Genomic DNA, 27,999 nt, shown 5'->3' on the forward strand with positions numbered 1-27,999 from the left:
CTTTTTACTGATATACAGACACAAAGCACGGTCGTAATGCTGGGCTCGGAAGTGTGCCTTAAATTTGTCAATAATTCCTGTGTATACAAAATATGAATCAGAAAACTGTAAAGCAAAAATACAGCTTATATAGCATTTTTCCAACATACAATAGGCTACCTGCATCAAGAGCTTGTAGCTTGCTAGTCGTGTTTGCTGGGAGAAATATAAATTTGATGTTGTTGAGCGGAATTCTTATTTTATGAACGGATGCATTATCCAAAAGAAGAGCAATTTTTCGATTCTGTCTTCCAAAGGCAACATTTAACTTTTTCACGTATGTTGTCACCCAAACATTAGTAGAATAATGGTATCCAATTTCATATTTTTTTCCAATTGCAATCATGAATAACAAATTAGCTCTTGCTTTAAAACATTTGGGGCTCTTGTGTTGTCCGATAACAATTGGCTGCCCTTTGTAAGTCCCATCCGAGTTACAGAGCAACCCAACTGTCAGACGAGTTTTTTTAGGCCATCAAGCGACTCGGAACATGGTTCTTCTTGGTGGTTGCTGGTAATATAAACCTGTTTCATCAAAGTTCATGATATCTGCAGGATCACATGACCCAAGAAGTTCTTCTATCTTCCTCAATTCGTTCTGGATGTTTTCAGAAGTGATGTCTACCGAGGCACTTTCACCATGCATTGGCCTGCATTTTACTCCAATTCGCTTAAAGTTTGGTGAGCCATCCAAAAGAAAATGAAATTTCATTTTCAAGGATTCTATACTTCACTCAAGCAATAGGTCTTACACATCGAAGGATTGAGTCTCGATTGACTGGTAGATTGTTATTGTTCATGTCTGCAACAAACTTTACTACTTCATCATCAAGTTGAGGATAGCGTGTTGTTGTTAGACTTTTGCCATGATTGACAACATTATTATTACTATATAACGTTTCAGCATTTTTGACAATGTTTGATATAGCCTGTTGGGCAAGTGGTTGATCTAAATTGAATTTCTTCATAGTCCATTCACCTAGTTCTGTTTGATTAAGCTGGCCAGTAGCATTTTGATCCAAAAGCTCAATTTTTTGAGAAAGAAAGGCGTACACGTTTATTATTAGACATTTTTTTATAGATAGAATTTATTGTATTATATATTTATTCTCATCAAAATTATTTTGAGTCTACAACTCGTATATTATCCTTCCAGCAACTTTGATCAAGTCTTAAGCAAGTTTTGATTTGTTCTTACACAATTACCAAATCTATACCAACCGACAGTGGTCTATGTGGAAACACGTTGTACAAATATGTCTATATTGTGGCTACAATACATGTTAAGTGATTTCAATTTTTTAACAGCTACGAATTTCGATTTAGAGGTATGTTCTATTTAAGGGTGGATATTCCAAAAATTTTGGCTACTCTTAAATAGAGCGACTACTGTACTTTCTAAATTGTGGTATACTCTAAGGATGGTTCATTTATAGACTATCTTCTTTCAACGGCTCAATTTCGTCATTTATCAGTTTGTCTGGCATAATTGCAAATCTAAGATCAAATACACGCAGTTGTGTTTAGATCCAAAGTTAGGTGGGCTAGGTCTTTTGGATTCACAATTTCAACGACACAACCTGCAGATACGTTGGCTTCGTCAACTTCTGGAAGACAACTTCCCTCAATCTTGTAGTCAACCTATATTGTTAGATCACATACGTCGTTTCCATTCAGGAAATACTGGAACAAGGCCGTCTTTCTTTTTCCCTCTTTTGGGATTACGTCCTGCTGCTCACGCCAATAACTTTATGTAGAACATATATAAGATTGTTGATTCTTTCGGGGATGCAGATAAACAACAGACAAAGTGTGCTCCTGCCACACTTCTCCGCTTGCCTCTGTCTGCTATATTCACTGTGATTCCTGCTGACTATTGGAGCACTCTATCACGATACAAAAATCTCAAGGTGTCTCAATTTTTTTTTTCGTATGATCATCATTTTGGATGCATATGGCCTTTATTGTCATCTGACCGGCCTTCCTCCCCTCGTTTGGTTTCCAAGTTAAGCCGAGATATCCATAATCGTATCATCAAGCTCAATCAGCTTATCCGGCCTCATATATTGAATCAAAATGAGCCATTTGATGAAGTAGATGATTCAGCATTCATCGATGCCTTCTATTCGCAGCCCCAATGGATCAATTACAAACCTAAACCATTTCGGTTGTCTCTAACGCAGCGATTTCTACTATCATTGGCAATGGCAGCAATACCAACTTCCAAGTGGTCACTCTTTTGGTAACTGCTTGTTTCGCCTGAAAGCCGGTCTATGGCATCGCCTATTCTATCGTAACTCTATAGCCAATCACTTTTCTCAAGATTTGATAACGGTCTGACCTCTTCACAATGTAAATTTTGATCTGCTAATACTAAAGACTTACAACACTTCTTCGTGCACTGTGCTAAGAAATGGAGAGTATGGATAGATGTTTTCAATTTCTTTAGTCCACATCTCACTTTCACTCAAGTAGATGCATGCTCCATCCTCTAGCCTTTTCAGCGGTTTCCTTTTGTTGACAACACTGATCTCTGGACTCTCAGCTGCTGTGTGCTTTCCGTTATCTAACATGCCCACTAGAGATTTACGATTGACGGTGTTCTTTTTATTGATCAACAGCTGGTCACTCGTGCTATGTCGCAGTTTGCCACCCTCAAAAGGGGCAGACTCGACCTTAATTAGCATGTTCCATCGCTTACATTCTGTTTCTTTTGGTTCACACCGCTCTCAGACGTGTGACTCCTATTATGTTTTATAAATAAAAATAAACTATTTATTTATAAAAAAATTTTTGGTCAAAGTTGGACTGTATATACCATGTATCTGGAAGGCGAGAGCACATTCAAGTTTGTTGTGATCAACCGAGTCTTTTGCGAGGATCCCCAGTCTCAAAACATCATGACAAAGAGCATGGTAGTCACAGACGCTAGACTTTGCTTTTACATCCCATGACTCAAATGAAAGCCGAACTTCCAGTTGATGGATTTTTGTTATGGTGGTATCAGGTCGGAAGTCGTTGTTCTCATCCTGCTTTTTGTTAGACCATCTTAAAATGGTATGTCTCTCAATGATTGCAATAAGCTCAGGAAGAATAGGATCAAAACAAGTGCTAAAAAGCTCCGTCTCTCCAATTTTGCTTATATCCTTTAATGCGTGCAATGGTAATTTTTGCATACTGTTTTATTTGGCGGTGTTTGTTAGTGAAACGATAGTCATGGCCATTTTATAGGTATGACTTATGCGTTATGATTACATCGAATAACTCTAGCTTCATGAAAGTTCATATTCCTTGCCATTGTAAGTAAATCCAACTCTCCGTCACATTTTTTTTTCATACACACATTATCGTCCAAATTCTTAGTATTGGCTTTGGTTTTGTTAAGAAGTGTTTCGCATATTGTGTTGATAGATTGTTCAGAAAAGACATCCAATAGTAATATGTTGCTTTATTTTGGGCTTGACTCCTTGTTCATTGTACAGATTTTTCTGTCCCTCTTCATAAAAAAAAGGAGACAAATAATTATAAACTTTGCGACAGTTTGGTTTTTTTTTTTGAATGATAAAATGCTTCTCTCAAAACGACAATTGTTTTTTCAAACACCGACGAAATTAACCGTACTGACTGTACACAGACTCTTTTAAAAGTATAATTACTATTAAATTTATTCGGAAAATCGGTCAACTTTTTTTTTTTTCTTTTGTAAACATGCGAGAAAGCGCTTTCTTTTTAAAGTGATGTTTATGGCTTTTATGATTACCAATGAACTTGTAGAAATATGCTAAGCACATAGAAAAGAGGGATGGAATATAAAAACCATTTTACAGTTGTTGAGAATAAAGAATATCTTTTGGCCGCGTTCTTTTTTTGGTGGTTTGTTTTCTTTTTTTTCCTTTTTTAAATCTCAGTATAATCTTTTTTTTTTTTTCTATTTGATTTTTTTTTTCCTCCTTCATTTATTTTTCCTAACTTTTCATATCATTCGTTATTTCTAAATACAATAAATGGAGCATATAGCACCTATAGATGAATCCAATTATTATAACCAGCAAATGCAAGTAAGAAACTTTTTTATTTTTAAAAAAGATGAATAATTCGTAAATTTTTTAAAAGTTCAGCACGCAACCGATACAGTATTCCATCTTACCTTCGAGCAAACCAAGGCCGCGTTCCACCTTAGACGAGCAGTGGAAAACAACATCGAAAAACGAAAGCTTGAAAGCTAAAAAGGACACAGAAACATGGAAAATGTCAGCAAAGCCACGTCATGCTCAGCTAATACAGGACGACAGACGCCAGTCTGCTCCACTATTAAGCAGCGGTTTGAATCGAAAGCCTCTTCCTCGAGAGCCCATTCAGCAAGAACTCATCCATATGCAGTCTGAGCCCATATATCCCTATTATAGCCCTACTCCCTTTCAAACAACTTCACAACCACCTGCACCACCTATTATTCAACCACAACCAGGATATCTTAATCATTATCCAACCTATCCTTTACTTTATACCAACAATAATAATCATGAAATCTATCCAGCTAATAATAGCTACCCAGTACATACAGATTATATTCCTCCAAAAGAATACCATTCCGAAATTCCACTACAGCCTCAGGAATATTCACAATACAACAACATCCAACCCAATTATTCTCCTACTGCTGCCGCTATTGTCCCCCAACAACACCCACCTCAAACATTATCTGATCCACCAGTAGAAATCAATAAAAATGAAAAGAAAGAAAATAACAAGAATGAGAGTAAGTGATAGCTGACACATCGGAAACGTATTCTGATATTGAATGATGTGTAGAAAAGACAAGACAGATTACAGTTCAGTCGATTAATAAAGAACATAGAGTATGGATAGACGTATTACCTTCCGAAACAGGGCTATCCTTGGCAGAAAAAATTCATATCATCGCGACATTTAGAACAAGAAAGATTGTATCTATTACTACAGCATCAGGAAGAAAGGTTCCGTTAGATAACAGACCGGTGTTTGGCAACTGGGTTGATATGGATAACTTTGAAAATGGTGAAAGATGGACTGTTGAATGGTGTGAAAATGATAGAGGTGTCATGGATCGATTTTTATCAAAAGTAGTTCAGGTAAAATAGATTATAGGCATCTTCTTGCCTTATTGAATCACCCTCTATAGGCTGGTGGTGGTAAACGTCATAAGGATCATATAGCAAAAGACAGTACATGATTTTGCAAACTTATCCAATCAGTTTTTCGTACCTTAATCTTTCTTTGTTTGCATACAAGATTATAGTCAATGGCCTTTTAATCGTTGCAAATGCCGTGAACAAATTAAAAAACAAGAAAAATGATAGAAAAAGACTGTTGTCTTGCTTGGATTGATTGTCAATCGTCTTTATGTTATTGATTCGCTTTCATGGTTTGAGTCTGTTCTATTTTCAAGTTAAACGTGAATGTGAATACAGTTTTAGTCAAGATCATTGTATGATTACTTTCAAAAGTACACCGTTCACATCGTTCGATTCTATCTCTTTTAAAATGTTGTGATCTGCCTTGAATTCAAACAACGTATCTTTCTTAATCAGTGGTACTTGTTCATCAATTGAGTAACAGATTCATCTTTCTTGAATTCTTTTCAAAGCTTAATAATCCAACAAACTCTTCATCACCAATTAGAATACACAGATCATTACGTGATTTCACTTTTAAAAGCAGCCTATGGACTTGTTTTGTGACATGTATAGTGGTCATCCTATAAAATTTTGTTTGGACATTTAAAATTTTTAATATACTGGATTTGTATGACATTCTTTAATTTCTTGGTCATTATTACTATTTAAAAATCATGATCATAATACTGCTATCTTTGCTATTTTTACTATGTATAGATTAGCCTTAATAGAAATAGATAAATTTGCCTTGAAAGACTTGTTTAGACCAACTTACGGATTAATCAAAAAGAATCTTCTACTGCAAAGAGGAAGATGCTCTGAACCTTGTCGTATCCAATGCCAACTTAATAAAACATATTATAGCTAGTATTAAAGTATCTTTAAATATTAAATCCTTCAAACATGCAACCCTGTCGATTGATTCTGAAATATATGCTCGTATACAAATTACGGAGTATTGTATACAGTTTATTAAAATTATATATCTCTGTTTTTTATCAGATATCACATATGGACTCAATAATATCGGAATTCATTAAAACAGAATTTACATTCTATACAATTCTACTTGTTTCAATATTGAAAAATAGAAGCAGGTAGATTAAAGTCAAATTTAAAGCTTTAAAAGATGATATAATGTAAAATATATTAGACTTGGTTAACAATTAAAAAACATCTATTACAAGTAGTATATTAATTAGATATTCACTGCATCCATTGGTAGTTAAAAGCTCGAACAAATCAACAAACCAAATGTTGTCTAAACCTTTAAAATATTAAAAAAAATTTATGCAGATGATTTTTTTTTTTGGGTCTTGTATTATTTAACACTCCGAAAATAAGAATAAAATGGTTATCAGAGATGTTATCAGTGATACCAGAAATATTGTACTTTCGGTCCTTTTTTTTTTCTTCCCACTCTTTCTTGTTCTTTCCATATTGTATTGCTTTAAAATAAAAGAATAAATAAAATACGAAAAATAAAACAAGTTCAAGTCTACAGTCTATTGAATATCTTGTAAGTTACTTTACAGAAACGCGTTTTCTCAGTTTAATGAAATTCCGCATAACCCCATCAAGTTGATCGTCCAATAGATGATCTTGGATTTTTAGACTTGCAAAGTGAAGTCATGATTTTTTTTCGAGAAATTATAACAATACAAGTGCGTGTCTGTATTTTTTTTTTCTTTTCTTTTCTTTCAATCAACAAAAATGTCTTTATCTAACAAACTTTCTATCCGTGACCTTGACCTCAAGAATAAGCGTGTCCTTATTCGGTAAAATAAAAACGCGTCAAAGAAGGGAATGACAACGTTATTTACTTTTTACTATTGAATAGTGTTGACTTCAACGTTCCCATGAAGGATGGTGCTATCACCAACAACAACCGTATTGTTCAAGCTCTTCCTACTGTCAAGTATGCTCTTGACAATGGTGCTTCTGCTGTCATCTTGATGTCTCACTTGGGTCGTCCTAACGGTGAAGCTGTTGCCAAGTACTCTCTTAAGCCCGTTGCTGCTGAAGTGGAGAAGCTTTTGGGTAAGCCCGTCGAATTCCTCAACGACTGTGTAGGTCCCGATGTCGAAAAGGCCTGTCAATCTGCTACTGGTGGTAAGGTCATCCTTTTGGAAAACCTTCGTTTCCACATCGAAGAAGAAGGTTCTGCCAAGGTCGATGGTCAAAAGGTCAAGGCAGATGCTGAAGCTGTCAAAAAGTTCCGTGCATCTTTGACTGCTCTTGCTGATATCTATGTCAATGATGCCTTCGGTACCGCTCACCGTGCTCACTCTTCTATGGTCGGTGTTGACCTTTCTCAACGTGCTGCTGGTTTCCTTATGCAAAAAGAACTCGAGTACTTTGCCAAGGCTCTCGAAAATCCCGCTCGTCCTTTCCTTGCTATCCTCGGTGGTGCCAAGGTCTCCGATAAGATCCAATTGATTGAAAACATGCTTGACAAGGTAAACGCTTTGATTGTCTGTGGTGGTATGGCTTTCACTTTCAAGAAGACGCTTGATAACGTCAAGGTAATTCACAAAATATAGCTCATATGAGTATGTATTAATATGTCCACAGATTGGTAAGTCTCTCTTTGATGAAGCTGGTTCCAAGTTGGTCGAAAACCTTGTCAAGAAGGCCGCCGAAAAGAACGTCAAACTCGTTTTCCCTGTTGACTTTGTCACTGCTGATAAATTCGCTCCTGATGCTAACACTGGTTATGCAACCGATGCTGATGGTATTCCTGATGAATGGGAAGGCCTTGACTGTGGTAAAAAATCCTCCGAGTTGTTCCGTGAAGAAATCTTGAAGTCCAAGACCATCGTCTGGAACGGTCCCTCTGGTGTATTCGAATTCGATGCTTTTGCTAATGGTACCAAGTCTGTTCTTAATGCTGTCATCGAAGCTACAAAGGAAGGTGCTACTACAATCATTGGTGGTGGTGACACTGCTACTGCTGCTCTCAAGTGGGGTGCTGAAGGTAAAGTTTCTCACATCTCTACTGGTGGTGGTGCCTCTCTTGAACTCCTCGAAGGCAAAGAACTTCCTGGTGTCACCGCTCTTTCTAGCAAGAATTAAATCATAGGAGAAAAGAGTAAACCAAAAAAAAGCATTGACTTTTGTTAAAAATAACATTTTTTTATGCATGTATTTCATATTAACTTGAATAAAATATTTATCTTTTGTAAAATATTCAAACTTGAAAAAGAAGGAATGGTTGCAAAGTATGACTGAAACTGCTCATTTCAAAATACGATAGACAGTAGAACAGTGTATGATAGTATCCTTATTAAAGCCAGAAACAGTCTATGTTCAACACTATTGGATTATTCTAATCACATTATGTATTGTCATGTACTCGCCATTGAAACATACGTGTGTGTGCAAACCCATTCTATTTGTGCGCTAATTATAAATTAATATATTTTTTCATGGCTATTGGTTCAAAGGAACTCAGCTTTCTTCAAGATGACGGAGTGGCTCTGGTAACTGAGAACGTCTTTAAATATCATCCATTTTGAACAGCCACAGAAAAACTAAATTATGAACCTTTGGAGAATACTATTTAATTTTGTCTACAAGTGGTCGGGTTGGTGAAATGGCATTACCATATGTTCTGTTCAAGTTTTCTATCATTCAACTTTTCATGATTGTTCAGAAGTCATATTATTTCTGAAACTGTTGAAGAAAGCAACTTTTCTAGCAGTATAATGAGTCTACTCATACTTGAAACAAAACATATGCTTGTATAATCCAACCTGATGAGGACATGAGTAACCAGAAAGAGAATTATTCCGACGAGTATGATTGAGAGTAAGATCAGAAAAGGATTCATACCCAAACGGCTATCTCAAAGGAATATTAGAATCAATTTTCATAAAGACGCTGGTCAGCGTGTTTATCACCTACAATTTGTTGTCAAAATAACAATGAAGCCTCACAGCTAGATTAAAATTAACTATATTTTCATGATAGAAAGCATGTTCATGATGAGCGCAGTCAATGTTATTATGTTAAGCTTATTCTTTTTACTGCTTGATTTATTATCAAAGTGATAGAGGAAGGGTACTACTTAAATCGCATAAAATTAGCCAATTTACCTTGGTAATTCATCCACATGTCATTAGGGACTGCGTCGGTTGGCTTGAAGATCATTTCTACATTATCAATGACCTACCCAGTTTTTTCATCCAAGAGTAATGCAGCTAAACAAAGGCTTAAGATTATCAAGCAAATGATTATGATTTCAAAATTTTAAATAAATAGGAATACTATGCCTTAGGGGGACTCTTTAGTAACAAAAGATTTATAGTCAAGCATACTAACACAAAAAAAGCACATGCTTGCAGAGTAATTGATTTGACATTGGATGTACAAAATAAACATTGAAGTAACATCGTACTTACTCATCAAGCAGGCATCTCCTTATTGTTTCTTTTAACAGAAAGAGATTCAAAAAGAAAAGGGAAAGTATTATGTATAGAGAAGATAGCTATACAAAACATTATATCAAACAAGAGCTTATAGTTTAGATAATCAAAAGGTATGAAAAAGTTATTGATTTATTTTTTTGCGTATAATGTTAAAATTAACAGCATGACGAGTTGGATGCTACAGGTTCCTCTTCCATAGGCAGATATGTAGGTTGTCTTTTTTTTGGAAGATATTGCTTGCGATCAACAAGAACCCGTGTTATATGAAGAAATATATCTTCGATTGTACCTATAAGGATATGGTTTTTTAGACGTTGTTCTAGAATATACTCTGAAACTTCGTTTACCATTGTCGTCCTTTGCAGATACTTCATATAGTTGGGTATCTGGTCCTAGTACACGTGCTATGTATTTCTGAGCTTCTTCAATCGATACTTCTCGTTGTTGCAAGGCTAAATCTAATTTGTTGGCTACCACGACTATAACTAAGTCCTCCGTCATATTTCTTTTAAGTTCTACATTAGAAAGAAGCAAAGTAATCAATACATGAATACAAATACACTCTCACCTAACCTTCAATCCAGGAATGAAGCTCTTCAAAGCTTTCTCGTGATGTAATATCATATACCAATAAAGCTGCTTGCGCTCCTCTGTAATACATTGGCGCCATTGCACGAAATCTTTCTACTCATGGCTTTTCCAGTTACCATTTATTTGTTCTGTATTAACTCCACCCAAGCTCGTTTCAACCCCAAATATACAACACTCTCACTACATTTAAAATGACAATTACCTTGTCCAGCTGTGTCCCAAATCTGCAAGCTTACTTTACAATTATCAACTGTGCTGAAAGAAACGTTCTTAGGAATTGATACTTTAAATAACCAAGATAGAAACCTACAGCTTTTTAGCCATAAAAGAAGCGCCAATTGTAGAAGTTGAGTTAGGCGAAAATGTCTTTGAAATGTATCGTACAGCAAGTGAGGTTTTACCCACACCTTTACTGAATCAATAAAACATTATCATAAAAGTTGTGTCAAGCATTACCTTGACTACCCAAAATAACAATCTTTGCCTCTAGATTAGTTTTTGAAGAGCTATACATATTGAAGAAAATGAAAAAGTTTAAAGAAAAAGGAGAGAATTTTGGCCCGGCTCTTTTTTTTTTTTATTTTTTTTTTTTTGGGTAAAGTCAGAAAAAAAGGTACATGCTTCCTCTTCCCCCCTTTTTTTTTATCATGAAGTGTATTTTTCACATCTACTCTGCTTGCTAAAAGCAAGAATTACTTCTGTTGTATTAAAATCCTAATAAAATCAAGCTCAATATTCGTTAAAAACAGATACACTATTTAATCTTGATTATTCTTGAACTAACCATTTCTATTTTTTTCTACATAATTAGTTGATTAATATCTCTGTAATATATGGATGATCCAAAAGTGACTTTCTTATTCTCTTACAACTACACACATTAAATGATCATGCTTTATTTTTGGCAGTGAAATGTTGCGAACTTAGTTGCAAGTGAAAGCTAAAATCTAATAAAGATAGTGCGCATTGCAGACGGTAAACGTGGCAGATAAAACAACATAAAGATATATCGTATAATAACTTGAACGATATGCAATAAACCCACACTAATATAATCGAAGGGCATTTAGTCTACCTATTCAAGCCCTAATTTATGTAAATATCTTAAAAAAAAAGCATTGTATATTGAATACAATTGCTATACTATTTTTATTAATTATTGGTAAACTGAGTAGAAAGATTAGACAAGAAAATAGACACAAATGGAAAGCAAACAAAATACACAAGTAGATATAATATAAAATAGAAAAAAGTTAGATACGTCTTTGGTCGAGTTGCTTAGTGTAATTACATGAAAGTGAGAATGATCAACGTATGTATGGTTGAAAATAATAAAAAAGAAAAAATGAGTAAGAACTCAAAAGCTACTATTATATTTATCATTTACACTTAATATATCTTGATGCTGAACAGCAGTAACTGCCCAAAAGAAATTGTTGTTTTCTGGGATGATGGACTGGATGTCGGTCTTGTAGGTCGTCAGCATGCTCTCTGAGTCTTCTTGGTCGTTGAGGAGTATCATGTCTTAACCTTTGAGAATCTGATTATTCTCACGAAGCAAATGAACAGTATGCAACATATTGAGGCAAGCAGCTCAGTCGAGATTCCAGAGGCGGAAGTGTTCCCTTTTATTAGTATTCCTGTTATTATTAACCACAGACACTCAGCAGGTTTGACTTGTACATCTTGATCGGCCGTGTCTAATAACTTGAGAGAGGACTTGTCTTCTAGAGGGACAAGAGTTCGATGCCATTCAAAAGGTCATCGGGTGATTTCTTCATAATGTGGATAGTATTTATTTGTTCGAAATTCACCAATTATTAGGACATTTTCTGCCCTTAGAGCACATTCCTTTAATTATAAACAAAATTCTCAACTGAATAAGGCATATTATATTTCACATTCCTTATAACAATATAAATACCAATAAATTTTTTATTAAATAAACTGTAGTCAATCATCAAGTACTGTTCTTTCAATTAGACTGTCCATCTATCTACATCTTTGCTTATATTTGTCTCGTCCTTGATAATCAATTGTTGTAAGCCTTTGTTAAGGATACATAAGATCATAGTCACTTTATTATACTAAAGAAATTAAATATGACCCTGGATAATACGTTGACATAATTCAGAATCATTTATAACACTATTCTCAACAGATCAATAAAATTTTTATATAACATGTTAATACAGTGAGTTAAAAAACCGTTTCAGTGTTCTTCCTAAATATGGTTTTGCTACCATTACTACTAGTATACTAAGTAAAATTCTCTTATTCATACGCTCTATGCAAGCACTAGTCCTTGTGTATAATACAATATTAAAATAGTATTCCTTTTTTAATATTTGCTCACTAAAATTTGTAAAATTCCTACAGCCGATGCACTGAAACGGTTTTTTAACTCCATTCAAAAAACCATAAATACCAATAACAATTTTGCAGACTTCATTTTCCATTTATGCAATACACACAAAGATAGTTGACTAGGATAACGCTTTGCATTTATTAAAAAACAAGTATATAAGCACGTTATTTTATTAATGAACGCGTAACAAATTTCATCCTTTTTCATTCAATATTTTCAACCCAATCTTTATTAAAAATGACTTATCCTATTTCCGAAGACACTCAAAATGATTTGAGAGTGCTCTTAGAGTCTGATTTGTAAAGTTCAAGCTGTAATAAAAGCTAAAGATGGAAATATTATACATTAGTATGTTTTTTACCTAGACTGTATTGCCATCCTTATGGTTTTATTAATTATTTTGCCTCCAATATCTATAATGTATATGAAAATAACCTATTCTGCTAAAATACATTTTTGCATTATTTAAAAATTTGTCTGTACAGGGAGGTATCTTGTTTCTCGTAAAACTCTGGATGCATTTTATATATTTACGTTTGAAATAGAAGAATGAGTCAATTTAAATTAAACAAAGTTAACCTGGCAATAAAATATTGAAAAAGCTGCTTTAGCTCATAGAATAAGTCGATACTTTATCTAATAAAGAAACTTTGTTATTTGTTAGTATTTCTCACAAGTCTAACTGGATTGATGGTTGCCATAGAGCTTATGAACAATATCACAAAAATAAATAAAGCATGTAGACATAATTCAGCAAGTAAAGTTCTTATAATAAAATGTATGACAGGTTATTAAAAAGAATGTTTTAATGATATTATAAAGAATTTGAGTGTACTTGTAACAGATAAATCATGGCCTTCTATCAGCACTTTTATCCAAAGAATTGAAGACGCTGATTTTAATAAACAAAATTTTACTTAAGCCATTATTTTTTTCATTTCTATTTGTTTCTGCCTTCTTAATGCACGTTCACGTGCTTCATAAATCTCTGTTTGAGCTTTCTAAAATAAAGCAAGTCAAGCAGTTAGCATCGTAGAACCTTATTTTTATATAATGAAACTTACCTCAAATGAAACCGAAAATGTGGAAATAATCTCAAAAAATTCTTCAGACTTAATAGTCATAGGGTCTTCTCCATAATACAATATCAATTCTTTTAACTTTTCTTCAATTTCTTTTGCCAACAGCTTCAAATCATCAATGATAGGTTCTGCTTCTAATATAAACTCCTAAATACGATAATTATATGTTAGAAGATCGCATATGAATACAGTTAGCCTACTTACCTCCATTGCTTCCACAAAACGATCTATTTGAAGCTCGGATGTTCTTCGTCTATTTAGACTCAACTCTTCTTTAATCTGCAGCAAGCTGCTATTAAACGAATTAATCGAAGCAAACAATGTTGGCGGTGACACTTGATTTTTTAAAAGAAAAATAAGGTTAATAAAAATAACACTATGAATGTAATCCTGCTTTGACTTTATTACATTTGGCGGCTGCTTGCAAATGCGAAATATCTTGCTTGAAATTCACAATATCTTCATCCGACTTTGAGAGAAAATGAACCAAATAATGTAACAATGTCGGAACATTACTAATTCCCTCTCCTTCAGCTCTTGTATCCCTCATCTGCAAATCAATGAATTAATACTATATCTTACATTTTCATATAAGTTTATATACTTTTAAAAGTGCATCTAGGCGAAAGCCAAAGGCATTACCACGCACGGTTTGCCCATTCAAATAATTTCCAATAGCAAGAACCGTCTATTTTTTAATCATATTAATTCCATTAATATATAAAAATTAAGCTTCATGTTACCCTAAGTATACGCTTAAATCTTTTACTTTCTTTCAACTCAGCAATAGCCATTTGTATTGTGTCTAGCTCAGGTAATACTTCTTTTAGCTCTTGATCAAAGCGACGCCGGAATATCATACAACTAAGACGATCCGCAAGACGCGGAATGTACATTATCTGTGATGTGGAAGATATCAATATAATTTAAATAATTTGAACATTTAACACATTTCTTACTGCTCTAAAGTATCTTTCTGCATTTCCCAGCATATTAACATCTCCCTGATACTCCTTAACAATTTCAATTTCTTCTTTTGTTGGTATATATTGCCTAATAGCAATCAAGTTATCAATAGTGAGCTTATTATCGTCGATATTCCATATAGCATCTCTAATTTCAGAGTAAGGTAATTTTATCTTGGCCAACATGATGGCTATGTTATTCGCGCGGTTAAACTCCAGCAATGTTATCAAATTCTGCTTGCGTATCAGCTGGGTTTGGCTTTTGTTTAAACCATTACTTGAGTTTGTGCATTTTCTAAACAATCTTTCCAGTTCAATTGTATCGAGTTCGAGTAAGCTATCTTTAGGTGGATCTTCTACATCAGATTCATCGCTGCTGCTATCAGAGTTACTGCATTCAGCTAGTAAAGGTTTAGCTATTTCCTTCCAAACGGTATTATCAATTTTGTCTATGGATAGTTTGGACCAAAAAAATTGTTTCATTGGTACCACTGACTATTGAATTACACAAATAAATCAATGGTTAACAATCTGACAGTTAGACATCTTTACCTCTTTTATTGGTGCATTGATAATGGAGGTAACGTTGACCGGTGTGCAATTCTCATGAAGGGACTTCAAGTCAGGGAAATACAGATTAAGAGCCAGAGGGTGTAAATATCTTGAAGATCTGTGTGATACATTTTTTCTTATATTATTACGGCTATTCAGGGTAGAGCGTGTATTGTTCTCTAAAGCACCGCCATGATGCTTCGTAGGAGACAGAGGCAAAGATAACATTGGTGGTGGTGGTGGCGGTGGTGGTGGAGGAGGAGGAGAAGATAGCGCTGGTAATGGAAGTAAAGACGAAGGTGCTTTTGAGCTTAATGTAACTGTGTCCATAAAAACTGGTGTCATTTGATGATCTGGAGTAATGGTTGATGCTAACTCATATTTCTTTATCAACCCTCGTTTTTCATTTTCAATGAGCGATATGCGATCATCCCTTTCTTTTATATCAGCAGCTGCCTTTGAATATTTCATTAGTAACTCGTTTTTTTCTCGCCGAATCTTTGCCGTTGTTTCCTGAAGCTTTTGGAGGTTATCTTTTAACTCTTCGACCATATTTCGAAGCCCTTCGACGTCTTCTAAGTTATCTTCTGATTTTCCAGCAATATTACTAATGTTTGCTAAAACACCGTTACCAATATCAACAGAAGACCTAATGGATTTTTCGCTATCATTTTTTACAGAAGAAAGTTTTCCAATAACAGGTTCAATAGAAGGTATAAATTGATTCAATGCCAAATGAATTTCATCTTTATATAAAAAGTCAGTATTTAAAAATGTCTCCCCTTTTTTCTTTTTTTTTTTTATATATTTACCATTTGTCTTTATTGGTCTCAGCTGCTTAGCAAACATATGAATTACGCTCCAAACATCCTGTACAAAGCGTTTATCAGTCGAGACTTGATCTTTTCCCACAGATATTAGCTCAGTAATACTATCGACGACTAAGTAATAAAGCTCTGGTTCTGTATGAAAATCTTTTAAAGCAGACGCCACTATATCATGCGGTTGACTATTTTATAATTCTTAGAAGCATGTATATTAAGCTATAATATACAAATTTATGTATTTGGGATACCTACAGGTTCAGTATACTTTGTCTTTTTACGTTTTCCATTTGGTGTATTTGATCTTTGTCCAATTTGCGCTGCCTGAAATAAATATCCAGTTGCTTTTGGAGCCTCTCGGGCAATACATCTTTTTGTTCCAGTAAATCTTCCAAGCAAGCATCCATGCCTCTTCTTTCGAATTCTGTTCTAAGCGAAACTCTTTTTTCTACTGAATCAGGCGTCTGAATAATAGAATTGAAAAGTTCCAAAGCCGCAGCCACACAATCAAATAGAATCAAATCATGTTGTTCTTCAATTATCGAAGTTAGCTTGCTTATTCTATTTTCGCTTGCATTCTTTTTGTTACTGCTGTAATTTTTAATTTCATGCAGACTTTGAAGTAATCGCTCAAATCGATACTTTTCACCTTTTATCTCTGATAATACTTGTAGAACCACTTCATGGCCATTGGAAGACTCTATACATAGTAATGAAAGTACTTCAAATATCATAGTACACATCTTAAAAATCACGACAGACAACTGCTGATCATTGGATAACGCATCACGACCATTCTCTTTACCAGCAATGAGCATAGACCCATTTCCGTTGAGAGCATTGTTGCTGCTGTTTGAAGAAAACGATGGGAGTAGTTGAGATCCAATGGAAGCAATTGACGGGGACTTTTTAAAAATTGAGGAGGAAGTGGATTGAAGATTAGCCGATATCGTTGCTGTACATATGAATAGAGACCCAATTAATTGATGAAGCACTATGGGTCGTACGAGAATTTGTTCCAGTCCAGCCTACATAAAAAACCCAGCAATGTAAGTAACCAATAAACTATAAAGTTTTTTCTTGTTCATACTTTTGTGTTGATCAAGGCTTTCACACAGTTTATGCATTCAAACAAACATTTCTCTTCACTTTCAGTTAACTTTAATATGGTTTTTTTCCTGATATTTATAAAAGTTAGGACTATTCATTTGTTTGTCATTTTTAATACTGACTTGGCTTTTTTCGTTATCAATTTCTCAAAGACCATCTCCAAAGCATTTAACCCATCATGTCTTCGTGATAGAAACTCATTAATCCAAGATACATTCCCAGCATCAAGAATAGTTTTTAATGATGCAATGTGTTTTGTCAGTATGTCAATTGTTATATTTCTAAAAAAAAAAAGTTATAAAACATGAGTAAACCATAACATATTTACGAAATTTAACAATTCTTTTACCTGCTTCGAAGCTTCTCCACATAAAAGTAAGGGCTGTCTCTATCCTTTATGCGCTTATTGTTATCATCTGATGATATTAAGTTCGCTAAATGAGATGCGTCCCTTCGGGTTAGACTTTGACAGGCATAGCTATTTGAAACGAGCGAAGATGAGACAGATTCCGTGGTAGTTTTTGAAAACAAGTTATTCAAGGAAGGCCGTTGACTGTTGTTATTTTTATGAGGAACTCGAGAGAGAGATTTGTTTTCCAATAAGAGCCAAGCAGTGGATTCATCTGTCGTAGCATCCTCTTGTTTATGCGCTAGTGCATCAAATTCCAAAATCATTGATCCGACTTTTGAGCGTGTGCTGTCAAAGTTGGAAAGATTTTTACGAGCAAATTTGTAGATTGCGGCTCTCCCGTTTGTTGCTTCAGGACGATTAAGAATGGCTTTGTTCTTTTCAGCTGTAGTGAAGCACTGTTCATCCGATGGTTTGCTGGATTCTTCAATATTCTCGCGATTCGCATTTTTCGAAGGTGGCAGAGCTTGTTCTTCATTTTTGTCGCATGCTGCTTTATAATTTTCCTGAGTGTCATCACAGATATCCCCCTCAGCGCTCTCGTCTTTGGCCTTAGTAGAAACTTCTGGTAAAGACTGTAATGTGTCGTTCATGTATGGTTTGTCTTTTATAACATTAAAAGGCGCGACGTCCGGTTTACTGTTTGTTGAAGGATTTCCAGTAAGTCGAGAGGATGTTCCACTTCTTTTTATTGGTGCTTTATGTCTCATTGTCTTTGGCTGAAATATGGAGGAGCTTGAATTTGATGCTGGCATACTCTTACGAATTGCAGCATGAGAATCTTTACCTCCCTTTATATGTTGATTTTGTTGAAGTAAATACAATTTCCTGTCGAGTGGCAACTGGCGTAATTTTTCCCTGTGTGAGTCTTTCATGTTCAGTTCGTCCTATAAAAACAAGTAATGTTTAATGTGAATTCAATATATACAGTAGTCAGTAGTTATTTACAAGAAGAGTTTCAAATGTATTAGAAAGATTGGCATCTGCATTACTTGTATCATTCACAGAGTCACTTAAAGAGATGGTTGATTCACTGGGAGATATTTCACTAATTTTGCTATCAGGGGTTGTATTGTCAATAGATTGGACGCTATTAGTTATAGCTAATGAAGTTGTACTATGGTTTCTTTTGACCATGGATGTAGTTGTATTAGAATGGCTTTTACCTAGCCAAGCAGGTAATAAATTTTTACTAAATCTTGACGATGCTGTCACGCGTGGGCTTGAACGATCATTTAGTGTTGAGCCTTTGGAAGGTGTCAATACATGATCCAATTCGGTATTGCTTGTAATTGAATGAGGACCTTTTCCTGGATATAAAGCTTTATTACTTTTTCTTTTTGTATTATTAGGTTTTAGACTAGATGTAGTTGATGTCTTATTTGCATCTCGTTTTTTAGGAATTTCAGAATTAATGGATTTCATCGTTTTGGCTATAGCAGTGGAAGGATCTGTAGTTGGCGAGGATACAGATTTTCTGATATTTGTATTAGATACTTTCGAAGAAACTGATAAAGTTGATTTTGTTCCTGTATTTATGTTTACTGGCATATTAGAATTCCTTTCCATTGCATTTTTATTGTTCATACGAAACTTTTTGACTCTTTATTAAGGCCTAGGTTGTAACAAAAAAATAGTGATTTTAATAATGATGTGTAATTTTTTAAGTTTGTTTTGTTTTTAATAGTGAGGTCAACTCAATTTTGTATAACTATATTATTTAAATAAATTAGAAAAAAAGGATTCTTTATGACTAGATGGGCTCAAGTTATGTTAAGTACACACTATTTCCTTCTCTTTCTCCTTTAAATCAATTTTATAAACACTATAAAAAAGCAAATAAGTCATGTACTTTATTTCTTTTTATGATAGGTTGGAGGGAGAAACAGACGATTGGAAGGGTATTCTGTAAGGAAAAGATAAGGGAGGTACATGACAATGCTCCTGATAAACAAAGAATGGCCAATCGCCTATTGTGGAGTTCACTCCTTTTCTGATTTAGGAGAATCCCTTTTTTTATGTTTATAAGATGCTTTTATTAGTCTGCATCAGCTTATATGCTGTTTATCTGAGTTAGAGAGAAAAAAGAAGACATAATTTGGTATTAAGACATTTCATCTCAATATTAAGCTTCATTAGCTTGAGCTGTAAAGGATGCCTTTTTGTTATTAACGAGCTCATTTAATAAGCGTTCTGTTTTTATGTCTAGTTTTGTAAGGAATACAAATCAATGCAAAAAAAAAAGTGAGAGTAAATCAAGTAAATTAGAAACGGCATTTAAGAAGATGGTATACTATAAATATAATTGAAATAAAAATTTTAAACTACTTAAAACTATGTTACTTGATTATTTTTAAAGAAATAAAGCTTCTTTGTCATTGTTATTTTCAAAATATAATAAATATGCTGATGTTTGACAGTAAACCTTCTACAATTGTGCAAGCTTCAGCCATTGAAACTATGTTGTAGGAGTATAATTTTTGCATACACGATGTGCGATACTTGTACAAGTTCATTTACTGTATCTTTTTTTAATGAAGTTCGAAATATCTAGTAGCATGCAAGAGATTCATGTTGTGTTTACCAAATAGTGAATCGCCGATTAAAATTGTGTATGTGTCAATTATTTTGCAATTCAAGTGATTTCCATGTATCCACTCTTTTTCAACAGATTTTTCCGTTTCAATTAAAGGTAATTGTGATAAAAGACAATCCTCAGTTGTAACCTACATGGTTCATAAGATTTTTTTTCGTTTGTGTGTTTTTTGATCCTACTGCGTTTGTATGTACAACAAGTTCTACTGTCAGCTTATGCAAATCAATAAATTTCTTTAATACAGTCTTAGCTTCATCTTTTATGGGGCCATTTGATGAGTCAATCAATAGAGACTTCTTTGTGCCTAAGATTTTTTTTTCTTTTGTTAAATATTTGCTTGTATTACAAAGATATAAAATACATACTCATGTCAGTTACCAAGTAGGTTGTTGGTGTTAATGAATGTACCCAAGGTGAATGATCATTAAAAAATAATTGAAAATCAAACTTATTTTCAATCCAATTTAATATTCCACCTTGTAAATTGTAGACTTTTTCAAATCCAAGGTTTTTTGTCAGAAATTCTAAAACCAATGAACTTCTTCTACCTGATCTGCAGGAAACTATTAGCTAAAGTAACGGTTAAAATTTATGCTTTATTATACACTATGTAAGACTATATACTGTTTTATCTTTATACTCTAAAAAAATACTTCGAAATAAACCAAGATCTGTTTGCATCAATTGAAAAGGAACATTAACAAAACCTTTAATTTTTCCTTGTACTTCAATCTCTGATGGTTCACGCACGTCAATAAAGTGATAAGAGCTTTTTTCTGTTTCCAATATTTCTTTCAGCTTTATCGATGTTATGTCGAAAGTTGTCATTTTTATAATAATAAAAGAAAAAAGAAACTTGTTGAAGTCTCAAATTATGTAAAGTTACACAAAGTATTCAAAAACTTTAACTTTTATACAGTTTTTTTTTTTTTTTTTTTGTAAAAGTAGGATATTGTTCAGGTGCTGCAAGGCGTACACCATTGTAAGCGTTAAATAAAGTACAAACTTTTAAAGAATCTCTTTAAACAATCATATATTGCAGCAGTCACAATTAACAACTTAAAAAAGACTTAATGGAGGGCTTTTTTGTTACACCCCTTTTTTAGTGGTTATCTCATTTGATTCAGATGCTTCACCAGAAGGTAAACCTTCTGATATTAACACATTGGCTGTTTCTTTCTTTACCGTTTTTGTTTTGCCGTGCTCACATATAAAGTATTGGGTCTCCTTCGGCAACAAACATGCTTCCAATGCCTCTTTGGGCATATGGGAAACAACAGTAGTATTCTTTTATTAACATGAGTTCTGATCTTTGATCCAACTGGCAATATTGAAATATCAAGCGTCAAATTTCATTTCATCTGCAATTTGGATATTGACTAAAGGTTGATTAGCATATTCAAGAGAGCTTCTTTGAACAAAAAGGTATCGAGAAACGTTGGTAGAAGCACCTTTAATCTTTTATTTTTTTTTTATATCTCCTCCTTGGATTTCCTACTTCCTGAACCAAAATTTCATTCTCTACTTATCTCACCTCTGCCAGATGGCACACCAATTGAACAGATATCAACAAAATGGTTTCATCACATTGAAAAGGCTCCGCTAACTAGTTTACCTTCGCACTATCCTCGAGCCAGCAAAGCGTCTTGGACACAATTTTGGCACGCCTCAATTCCGCATCAAGCACGAACCATTCTTTGACGTCCCTATCATTCCAAACTGCCAACACGATCCCGATTGCACAAAATCATGTGTAACTCTACTACCAATGGAATCTGTATGCTGTGTAGCGCACGCGAGTCTGACGAACCTTCTTGTAATCTTATCTACTTAAAAAGCCTATGTGGGATACAATTTCAACTTGATTCTTTTCAAGTCATTGCCTGTGGTATACTGTACCTTTGGAGAACTCATGTTTTTGATGGATCGCCCTTTTGGCTAAATGAGGCAGTTACCAGAGCTACTATGTTCCTTCGCAGAATACATCAAGAAAAATTTTATCAGAAAGAATGCAAAGGCAATAATCATATATCACATTAATTTTCTACTTCCATTTTATATATTTAAATGTTTTCTTTCAGTGTACGTCTAAAGGCGGCACCGGAATAAACTCCTCATAAATAAATAAATAAATACCACACTCAGTGACAATTTTGTATTATTGTGCTTCCATTCTCAATTTACCAGATGTTTGAAAACACCACCCACATTTTTGAATAATTTTGGACACTTGTGTGAGGTTAAATTGCCCAAAAAAATAAGACTAGCTTGGCCAGCATTTCGAGAATAAATTGCCCCACTTTTAAGAAAATTATTTGGCTAAATATTGAAATGATTACAAAGGTTCTTTATTCAAGCATTTAGGGAATACATCGATCGAGTGCTGGATGAAATTTTGTCTGTGTTCAACAGGAACATCCTCGGTGCCTTCAATTACTTGAATAAAGTGTTTCTGCATCTACTAATTTACTTCTTCTGATTAGGTCCTTCGACAATTTCCAAAACATCTCGATAGGATTGAGTTCAGGTGAATAAAGAGGAGCGTATAATGGTTTATAACCCCTCTCTAAGATGATGGAGTCAACAGCGTCAGGATAATGGATCATCATGTTATTATGTAGTGCCCATATGAATGATCATGTCATGATGTAGTTCTTTTACCATCGCTTTACTTATATAAAGACCGTGTGCATCAGCTTGATCAACACTTCAACATCATCTGATCTTGCCATTAATTTTTGCTCAAATTGCACTATGTTAATTATTCTTTAATGATAATAAAGATGACTATTCTTTGATAATAATGCAGATTCATTCAATTTTAACTCTTAGCTTTAGATCTCCAAATTGGAATCAGTTTTGCTTTGATGGAAGGTGCGACTTCATCATAACCAATCCCTTCTTGAAGCTTTCGCTTCATGCTTTTCTTCCCCTTATCATTGAGTGTCTGTTTGATGATATATGTGGTATTCAATGTATATTGCTAAAATTCAAAATATATCAGCATTAGGTTTATCATTTTCGTTTCTTCTTTCTCAACCTTTAAATCAAATAAATGGCCAATGATAGTTGTGCTATACTCCTTTAGTTGGAAGACAGTTGATGGTAACATTTATGGCTCGATAGATCTAGCAATATACAAGTGATCATCGACAATATTTACAGACATGGCATGTGCCTCTAGACCTGAAAGAACGGCCATGTTGAATATTTAGTCATGTAATAAAATGTAAAAGAATAAAGTCAAATTTTACCCATGATTTGAATATTGACTATTTTTAAGAGAGCTGTGTTTTTTTCATTCACATTCAAACCCATTACTTTATCATAAATTGTCTTTGCTTCTATTAACAATTTGCTTCGGTCGGTTTTGATTTTTTTTGGGCCAGCATAGGGTGCAAACTTAACAGAGGATATAGGGTATTCAGTACCATCATATAATAGTACAAGCTTTGCATCTAATTTAAAAATTGTGTGATCATCGTTACCAGTATCCAAGCCCTTTTCTCCCCTATGTATATGTAAGCTAATTTTGTTCGTAGGCATATACTCTATATAAAACTTACCAGCGAATGTGCATTTTAGTGTTGTAAAAGAGAGCTTCAAAGATATCAGGTTGACTTCGAGAGAGTAAATATTGAGCTATGTTTGATCACCTTATCAATACTAATGGATAGGTTGTCAATCATTCAAGTGATAGTTTTTGAGATAATATAACCTTGCATGACACTGATCAGTTCATATCCCGTTTTCTCATTAAATTTTGATGCCTTTCGTTGATAGTTCTTTGAATTCCAATAACACTCTTCGGCATTACAAGGGTTCTATAATAACGTTTGCTATATATTTAATACAACTAAATGGTTGTGCTTGATACATACCTTGAATGTTTTGTCGATTTTCCGCAATGCCGGCCTGGATTCATTCAAATAATTATGGCTGGAGATGTGGAGAGTAAGGCTTTAGTTTGGTTCCAGTTTTTTTTTAGAAAACAATAAATGCTGATTTATTAAACTGCCATGTGTTAAGTCAAGTATGCAGTTGAGGCCACAGCTTTATCAAAAAAGAATTAGCATTATTTTTGGCGGTTGAAGTCAATTGTCTATACTTACTGCACGAGCGCGATATCGGATGGGCTTAACGACTTGTAGTTAATGTGCTTCATCATTACTGCGTGCTTGATGATATTTCCGACCGACAAATAATTGTTGTTTACTTTAATGTTGTCTTTACCAACATACTATAAAAATATCAAAGTTTTAATTTGCATTGAAAAATAATATCTTTGACGTGTTACCTGATCGATTTCTTCTAATTTTTTATTAGTTAGAGCGTACACAACGGTCCCTATTAAATTAACTTTAGTACCCTAAAATCAAAAAAGTTGTCACCCAACGGACTCTATTAGCGGCCTTATTAAAGTTAATAGTTCTTAACATTTCGCCCAAAGGTATTAAAGTGAATAGGGATTATCAGGCCTATTGTGAGATTGGAGTTTGTAAGGTTTTTGTAGTATAAAGTATGCTTGTTATAAAGGATTTTTGACTTGATACCAAGGTTTTGAATAGTGTTTGGTTCCCAAAATAGTGATAGATTGAATATAAGTTCGCTTGTCATAAATGACCACCAGATCTTGTTAAGTAGATCAAACTGTTTTGAATAAAGTAAAATAAAAAGATAAAATAAAAGGGATTACAATGAAGTATATATGCTTCAAGGGACTTCTTGTTTTTGATGTTAAGTAAAATAAAAGAAGAGCAAAGAAATTTACTTTGAGTGATATATTAAAGTAATCAAAAATTAAAGTAGTGAAGAAAATTGTGAAAAGTATATGAAATACTGAAGTTATTTATATGTTTTTGGCTTTTCTGATTATATACTGGTTTTGATGATTTTGTGGATATTTTATATTTTTTTGTATTTTTCTGGATTTATCTGTATTCATACGTATTAAGAGACTTTTTTCCGCTTCCCATCACTTTTCGTTGCTTTTTTCTTTTTAGGTAATTCTTTCATGCCTCAAGACAACAAGCAACTTCAACGATTGCGAGCAAAATTAGCTGCTGCTAGTAATGAGATACGTAAACTGCAGCAAGGGAATGCCTTGTTGCGCCAACAACTTGCACTGTTACCTTCACCAACGTCAACCGTTTCTCCTCTAAATGAATACGCCTCTTCACCCACCACCAACAAATGTCCTCACTCGCCAAACAATATAGTTTCGCCTCCTTCCAAGGTTTCGAAGCCCAGATACAATACTTCTCACTACAGTATAACAGCTATTGTCAAGCAGTTCTCGGCACCTACTACAGGTTTCAAATTTATTTATCTACCTATCCAACGCCGACTCCCTTTGCACTAGTTGCGCTCCAGCCTTCGCCACTTGCACATCAATACCCGTCGTATATTAGATATTCAATATCCTGATCGACATGTGGTAAGCCTCCTTATACATTATGGATATGAGAATGAGATTCGCGAGCAATTACATAAAGTTCACATCCTAGTCCGTGATGACTTTGACCCTCTTGACCCAGAGAATGTTCGAGATCCTGAGTTCATCAATGCACAGACTGATCGAAAGGTTGAACATGCTCGCTGAGAATTCCTTCAGCTGCTCAGCCCAGCACTTTGCCGTTTCAAAACACCTCAGTATAAAACAGATGTTCGCTTCTTTCTTCGTTCCGCTCTAATTGATCACGAGTATCTAAAGTCCTTTGATCTTACCCTCCCATACACATTTCGCAATGAACGTACCCTTGATCATAAATAGGTCTTACAACTTATGACTGTACTCCCCTCCCACCTGTCCCCTTGATCCGTACATGTTTTTCCATTACTGCCATCCCTCCTCAAGCTTAGCCTCTGTTTTTGACTTCCACAACTCCCCAAACCCAGTGTATTTTATACAGCCCTCTTCACTTCCTCCCATATCTTTTTTACCCTTGATCCCCAAAGGGGTTTTTAGCTTCTATTCAATTTTTTATTGACCTGACCAGGGCGAAAACGATGCAATATTAGACATCTTACGCTCAAAGCAGTCATATAAATAAAATTCAAAAATCCTGCAAATGAATACTGTATCTTTTTTTTTTAAAGATGGAATTCAAAGCAACATTACCTGTTGAACTTTTTAAAAGTAATAGTAAATAAGACTGTGAAATACTTTTTTGACACCATGTACACACAGTATTTTCATGTACTTTAGATGTACTTTCGCACATTGGAGACGATGTTAGTTTAGATATTAGAAGACACCAAGTAATGACAAAATCGAAATGATGTCTATATCAGCTAATCTCACTAGATTAGTTTATTTTATCGGCTCTAAATAATTCTTTAACTGCTCAAGCTCTTGTTAGGATTTCACCACTTTTTTTTGAAAATTACAGATTACTACGACATGAATCTCCTCAAGAAACGCTTAAATGCCGTCTTGTAGCAAAAGTAATGACTTTTTAACAAAAATACTACAAGCTTTTCTAAAATATATACACAAGGAATTGAATAGAATATTCAAAAAGAATCAATCAATGACTGATTTAATAAGAAACTGTCAGATACATATTACTGAAGGAGATGAAAACAATAGTGAATCAAGGCTGCATTTAACGATTTTATGTCAAAACGGTGTAACAAAGAAGAAGACTATTTGGTATGCTAATGGAGAATCAGTTGATGCTCTTTATTCAAAGGATTACTCTCATTATTTAATTGTTGATCCTACACTGATAAAAGATTACCTTAATCTCTTTCATCCAAAAGTAATTGATATTGTATTTGAATGTACACCAGAATTTATTATTATCAAGTCTTTTTGGGATTACAATACATCATCACATATAGGTATTATCATATAACAACGAAATACACAACTAATTGTGTCATTCTAGATAAACCTGTTCAAACTACATTTAAAATGAAAGTGACAGATTGCATTGAATATTCTGTTACTCAACATATAAAGCTTGTTTTTAACTTGAAAGAATTCAAGGTGAGTCATTTATTAACAATAAAAAATATTTAAATAATTCCTCTTTAAATACAAGGCAATTATTGATTACATGGAATCGATGGAAGCACCAGTTCATGCTCATTTTGAAGAGCCCGGAAAGTAAATTTGATAAACAAGAAAAAGGGGAAAACAAAACTCTAATGAATATTTTTGACACATAGGACAATCCTATTTACTTATGAACAGAATAACGAAATAATAGCAGAATTTGCTTTAATGACACATCCAGACACATCATCTACAGAAAGACATGATTCAATTTCATTTAATGAACACAGTATAGCCTCTATTGATTCATCTTTATATGGTGAGAGACATACTTCGCCTAGTCCTTCTGTTGTTCATCAAAGGAGAAGTAATCAAAATACCAATAGACCAACAGTTAACCATCCTGGAAGAAATTCATCTGTTGAATCTGAAGTTGTTGATACAAGCGCGGATACTGTACCATATACTCGACCAGCCACACTCAAAGAGGGATCACAAAAAGTTCAAAACAGCAGCCAATCACCACAAGTATCGCATGGATCCTTTCCGTTCAATTCCTCAGTTGAGTCAAATAATTCCTCTCGTCCAATCCGTATTGATGACAATGACAACATCAATTCGCATTCCAATAAGGTAATTAAACACTAAATTAACTCTATTTTTATATTTGGACTGATTTTTATCCTTAGCAAAACTTCTTTCAAAGTGAATGATGATCTAAAGCAAATAGCAAATATTCACATTATTTCTTGTGATCATTAATATCGACAAACATAATAAACTGCTTGATCTTGATTTTCTTTTTCCTTATTTTAATGAAAATAATCTATTTTTTCTTAAGCTTCTATTAAGATATTACAAAGGCTTATAGTTA

The 27,999-nt window shown here is 34.1% G+C and overlaps 12 protein-coding genes across 12 annotated transcripts; 5 read left to right on the top strand and 7 right to left on the bottom strand.

Annotated features, from left to right (window-relative positions):
• Positions 1-773: 773 nt before the first annotated feature.
• Positions 774-1,110, bottom strand: RO3G_15230 (uncharacterized protein; the record flags this gene model as incomplete). Its single annotated transcript, XM_067669814.1, has 2 exons — positions 774-1,064; positions 1,093-1,110. 2 exons carry the CDS (start codon positions 1,108-1,110, stop codon positions 774-776), a joined length of 309 nt encoding a protein of 102 aa, XP_067525915.1.
• Positions 1,111-2,185: 1,075 nt separating this feature from the next.
• On the bottom strand, positions 2,186-3,215 carry RO3G_15231 (uncharacterized protein; the record flags this gene model as incomplete). The annotated part of the gene is made up of 3 exons (XM_067669815.1): positions 2,186-2,327; positions 2,425-2,767; positions 2,858-3,215. The coding sequence occupies 3 exons, from the start codon at positions 3,213-3,215 to the stop codon at positions 2,186-2,188; spliced, it is 843 nt and encodes a 280-aa protein (XP_067525916.1).
• Positions 3,216-4,091: 876 nt separating this feature from the next.
• Positions 4,092-5,251, top strand: RO3G_15232 (uncharacterized protein; the record flags this gene model as incomplete). The annotated part of the gene is made up of 4 exons (XM_067669816.1): positions 4,092-4,097; positions 4,153-4,798; positions 4,930-5,150; positions 5,201-5,251. 4 exons carry the CDS (start codon positions 4,092-4,094, stop codon positions 5,249-5,251), a joined length of 924 nt encoding a protein of 307 aa, XP_067525917.1.
• A 1,803-nt stretch (positions 5,252-7,054) lies between these two features.
• On the top strand, positions 7,055-8,270 carry RO3G_15233 (phosphoglycerate kinase 2; the record flags this gene model as incomplete). Its single annotated transcript, XM_067669817.1, has 2 exons — positions 7,055-7,720; positions 7,770-8,270. The coding sequence occupies 2 exons, from the start codon at positions 7,055-7,057 to the stop codon at positions 8,268-8,270; spliced, it is 1,167 nt and encodes a 388-aa protein (XP_067525918.1).
• A 1,510-nt stretch (positions 8,271-9,780) lies between these two features.
• On the bottom strand, positions 9,781-10,730 carry RO3G_15234 (uncharacterized protein; the record flags this gene model as incomplete). The annotated part of the gene is made up of 4 exons (XM_067669818.1): positions 9,781-9,914; positions 9,973-10,140; positions 10,419-10,499; positions 10,673-10,730. The coding sequence occupies 4 exons, from the start codon at positions 10,728-10,730 to the stop codon at positions 9,781-9,783; spliced, it is 441 nt and encodes a 146-aa protein (XP_067525919.1).
• A 1,047-nt stretch (positions 10,731-11,777) lies between these two features.
• On the top strand, positions 11,778-12,561 carry RO3G_15235 (uncharacterized protein; the record flags this gene model as incomplete). The annotated part of the gene is made up of 4 exons (XM_067669819.1): positions 11,778-11,886; positions 12,170-12,257; positions 12,412-12,479; positions 12,548-12,561. 4 exons carry the CDS (start codon positions 11,778-11,780, stop codon positions 12,559-12,561), a joined length of 279 nt encoding a protein of 92 aa, XP_067525920.1.
• A 940-nt stretch (positions 12,562-13,501) lies between these two features.
• Positions 13,502-13,876, bottom strand: RO3G_15236 (uncharacterized protein; the record flags this gene model as incomplete). Its single annotated transcript, XM_067669820.1, has 3 exons — positions 13,502-13,585; positions 13,649-13,813; positions 13,871-13,876. 3 exons carry the CDS (start codon positions 13,874-13,876, stop codon positions 13,502-13,504), a joined length of 255 nt encoding a protein of 84 aa, XP_067525921.1.
• A 1,271-nt stretch (positions 13,877-15,147) lies between these two features.
• Positions 15,148-15,528, bottom strand: RO3G_15237 (uncharacterized protein; the record flags this gene model as incomplete). The annotated part of the gene is made up of 1 exon (XM_067669821.1): positions 15,148-15,528. The coding sequence occupies one exon, from the start codon at positions 15,526-15,528 to the stop codon at positions 15,148-15,150; it is 381 nt and encodes a 126-aa protein (XP_067525922.1).
• A 1,683-nt stretch (positions 15,529-17,211) lies between these two features.
• Positions 17,212-18,236, bottom strand: RO3G_15238 (uncharacterized protein; the record flags this gene model as incomplete). Its single annotated transcript, XM_067669822.1, has 2 exons — positions 17,212-17,398; positions 17,467-18,236. The coding sequence occupies 2 exons, from the start codon at positions 18,234-18,236 to the stop codon at positions 17,212-17,214; spliced, it is 957 nt and encodes a 318-aa protein (XP_067525923.1).
• A 5,575-nt stretch (positions 18,237-23,811) lies between these two features.
• On the bottom strand, positions 23,812-24,561 carry RO3G_15239 (uncharacterized protein; the record flags this gene model as incomplete). The annotated part of the gene is made up of 4 exons (XM_067669823.1): positions 23,812-23,946; positions 24,004-24,037; positions 24,235-24,362; positions 24,514-24,561. The coding sequence occupies 4 exons, from the start codon at positions 24,559-24,561 to the stop codon at positions 23,812-23,814; spliced, it is 345 nt and encodes a 114-aa protein (XP_067525924.1).
• Positions 24,562-25,136: 575 nt separating this feature from the next.
• Positions 25,137-25,724, top strand: RO3G_15240 (uncharacterized protein; the record flags this gene model as incomplete). Its single annotated transcript, XM_067669824.1, has 2 exons — positions 25,137-25,392; positions 25,534-25,724. The coding sequence occupies 2 exons, from the start codon at positions 25,137-25,139 to the stop codon at positions 25,722-25,724; spliced, it is 447 nt and encodes a 148-aa protein (XP_067525925.1).
• Positions 25,725-26,655: 931 nt separating this feature from the next.
• Positions 26,656-27,838, top strand: RO3G_15241 (uncharacterized protein; the record flags this gene model as incomplete). The annotated part of the gene is made up of 5 exons (XM_067669825.1): positions 26,656-26,968; positions 27,016-27,116; positions 27,172-27,236; positions 27,299-27,758; positions 27,815-27,838. The coding sequence occupies 5 exons, from the start codon at positions 26,656-26,658 to the stop codon at positions 27,836-27,838; spliced, it is 963 nt and encodes a 320-aa protein (XP_067525926.1).
• Between the last annotated feature and the right edge of the window lie 161 nt (positions 27,839-27,999).

Source organism: Rhizopus delemar, genomic scaffold (assembly GCF_000149305.1).
Source record: "Rhizopus delemar RA 99-880 supercont3.15 genomic scaffold, whole genome shotgun sequence".
Lineage (NCBI taxonomy): Eukaryota > Fungi > Mucoromycota > Mucoromycetes > Mucorales > Rhizopodaceae > Rhizopus > Rhizopus delemar.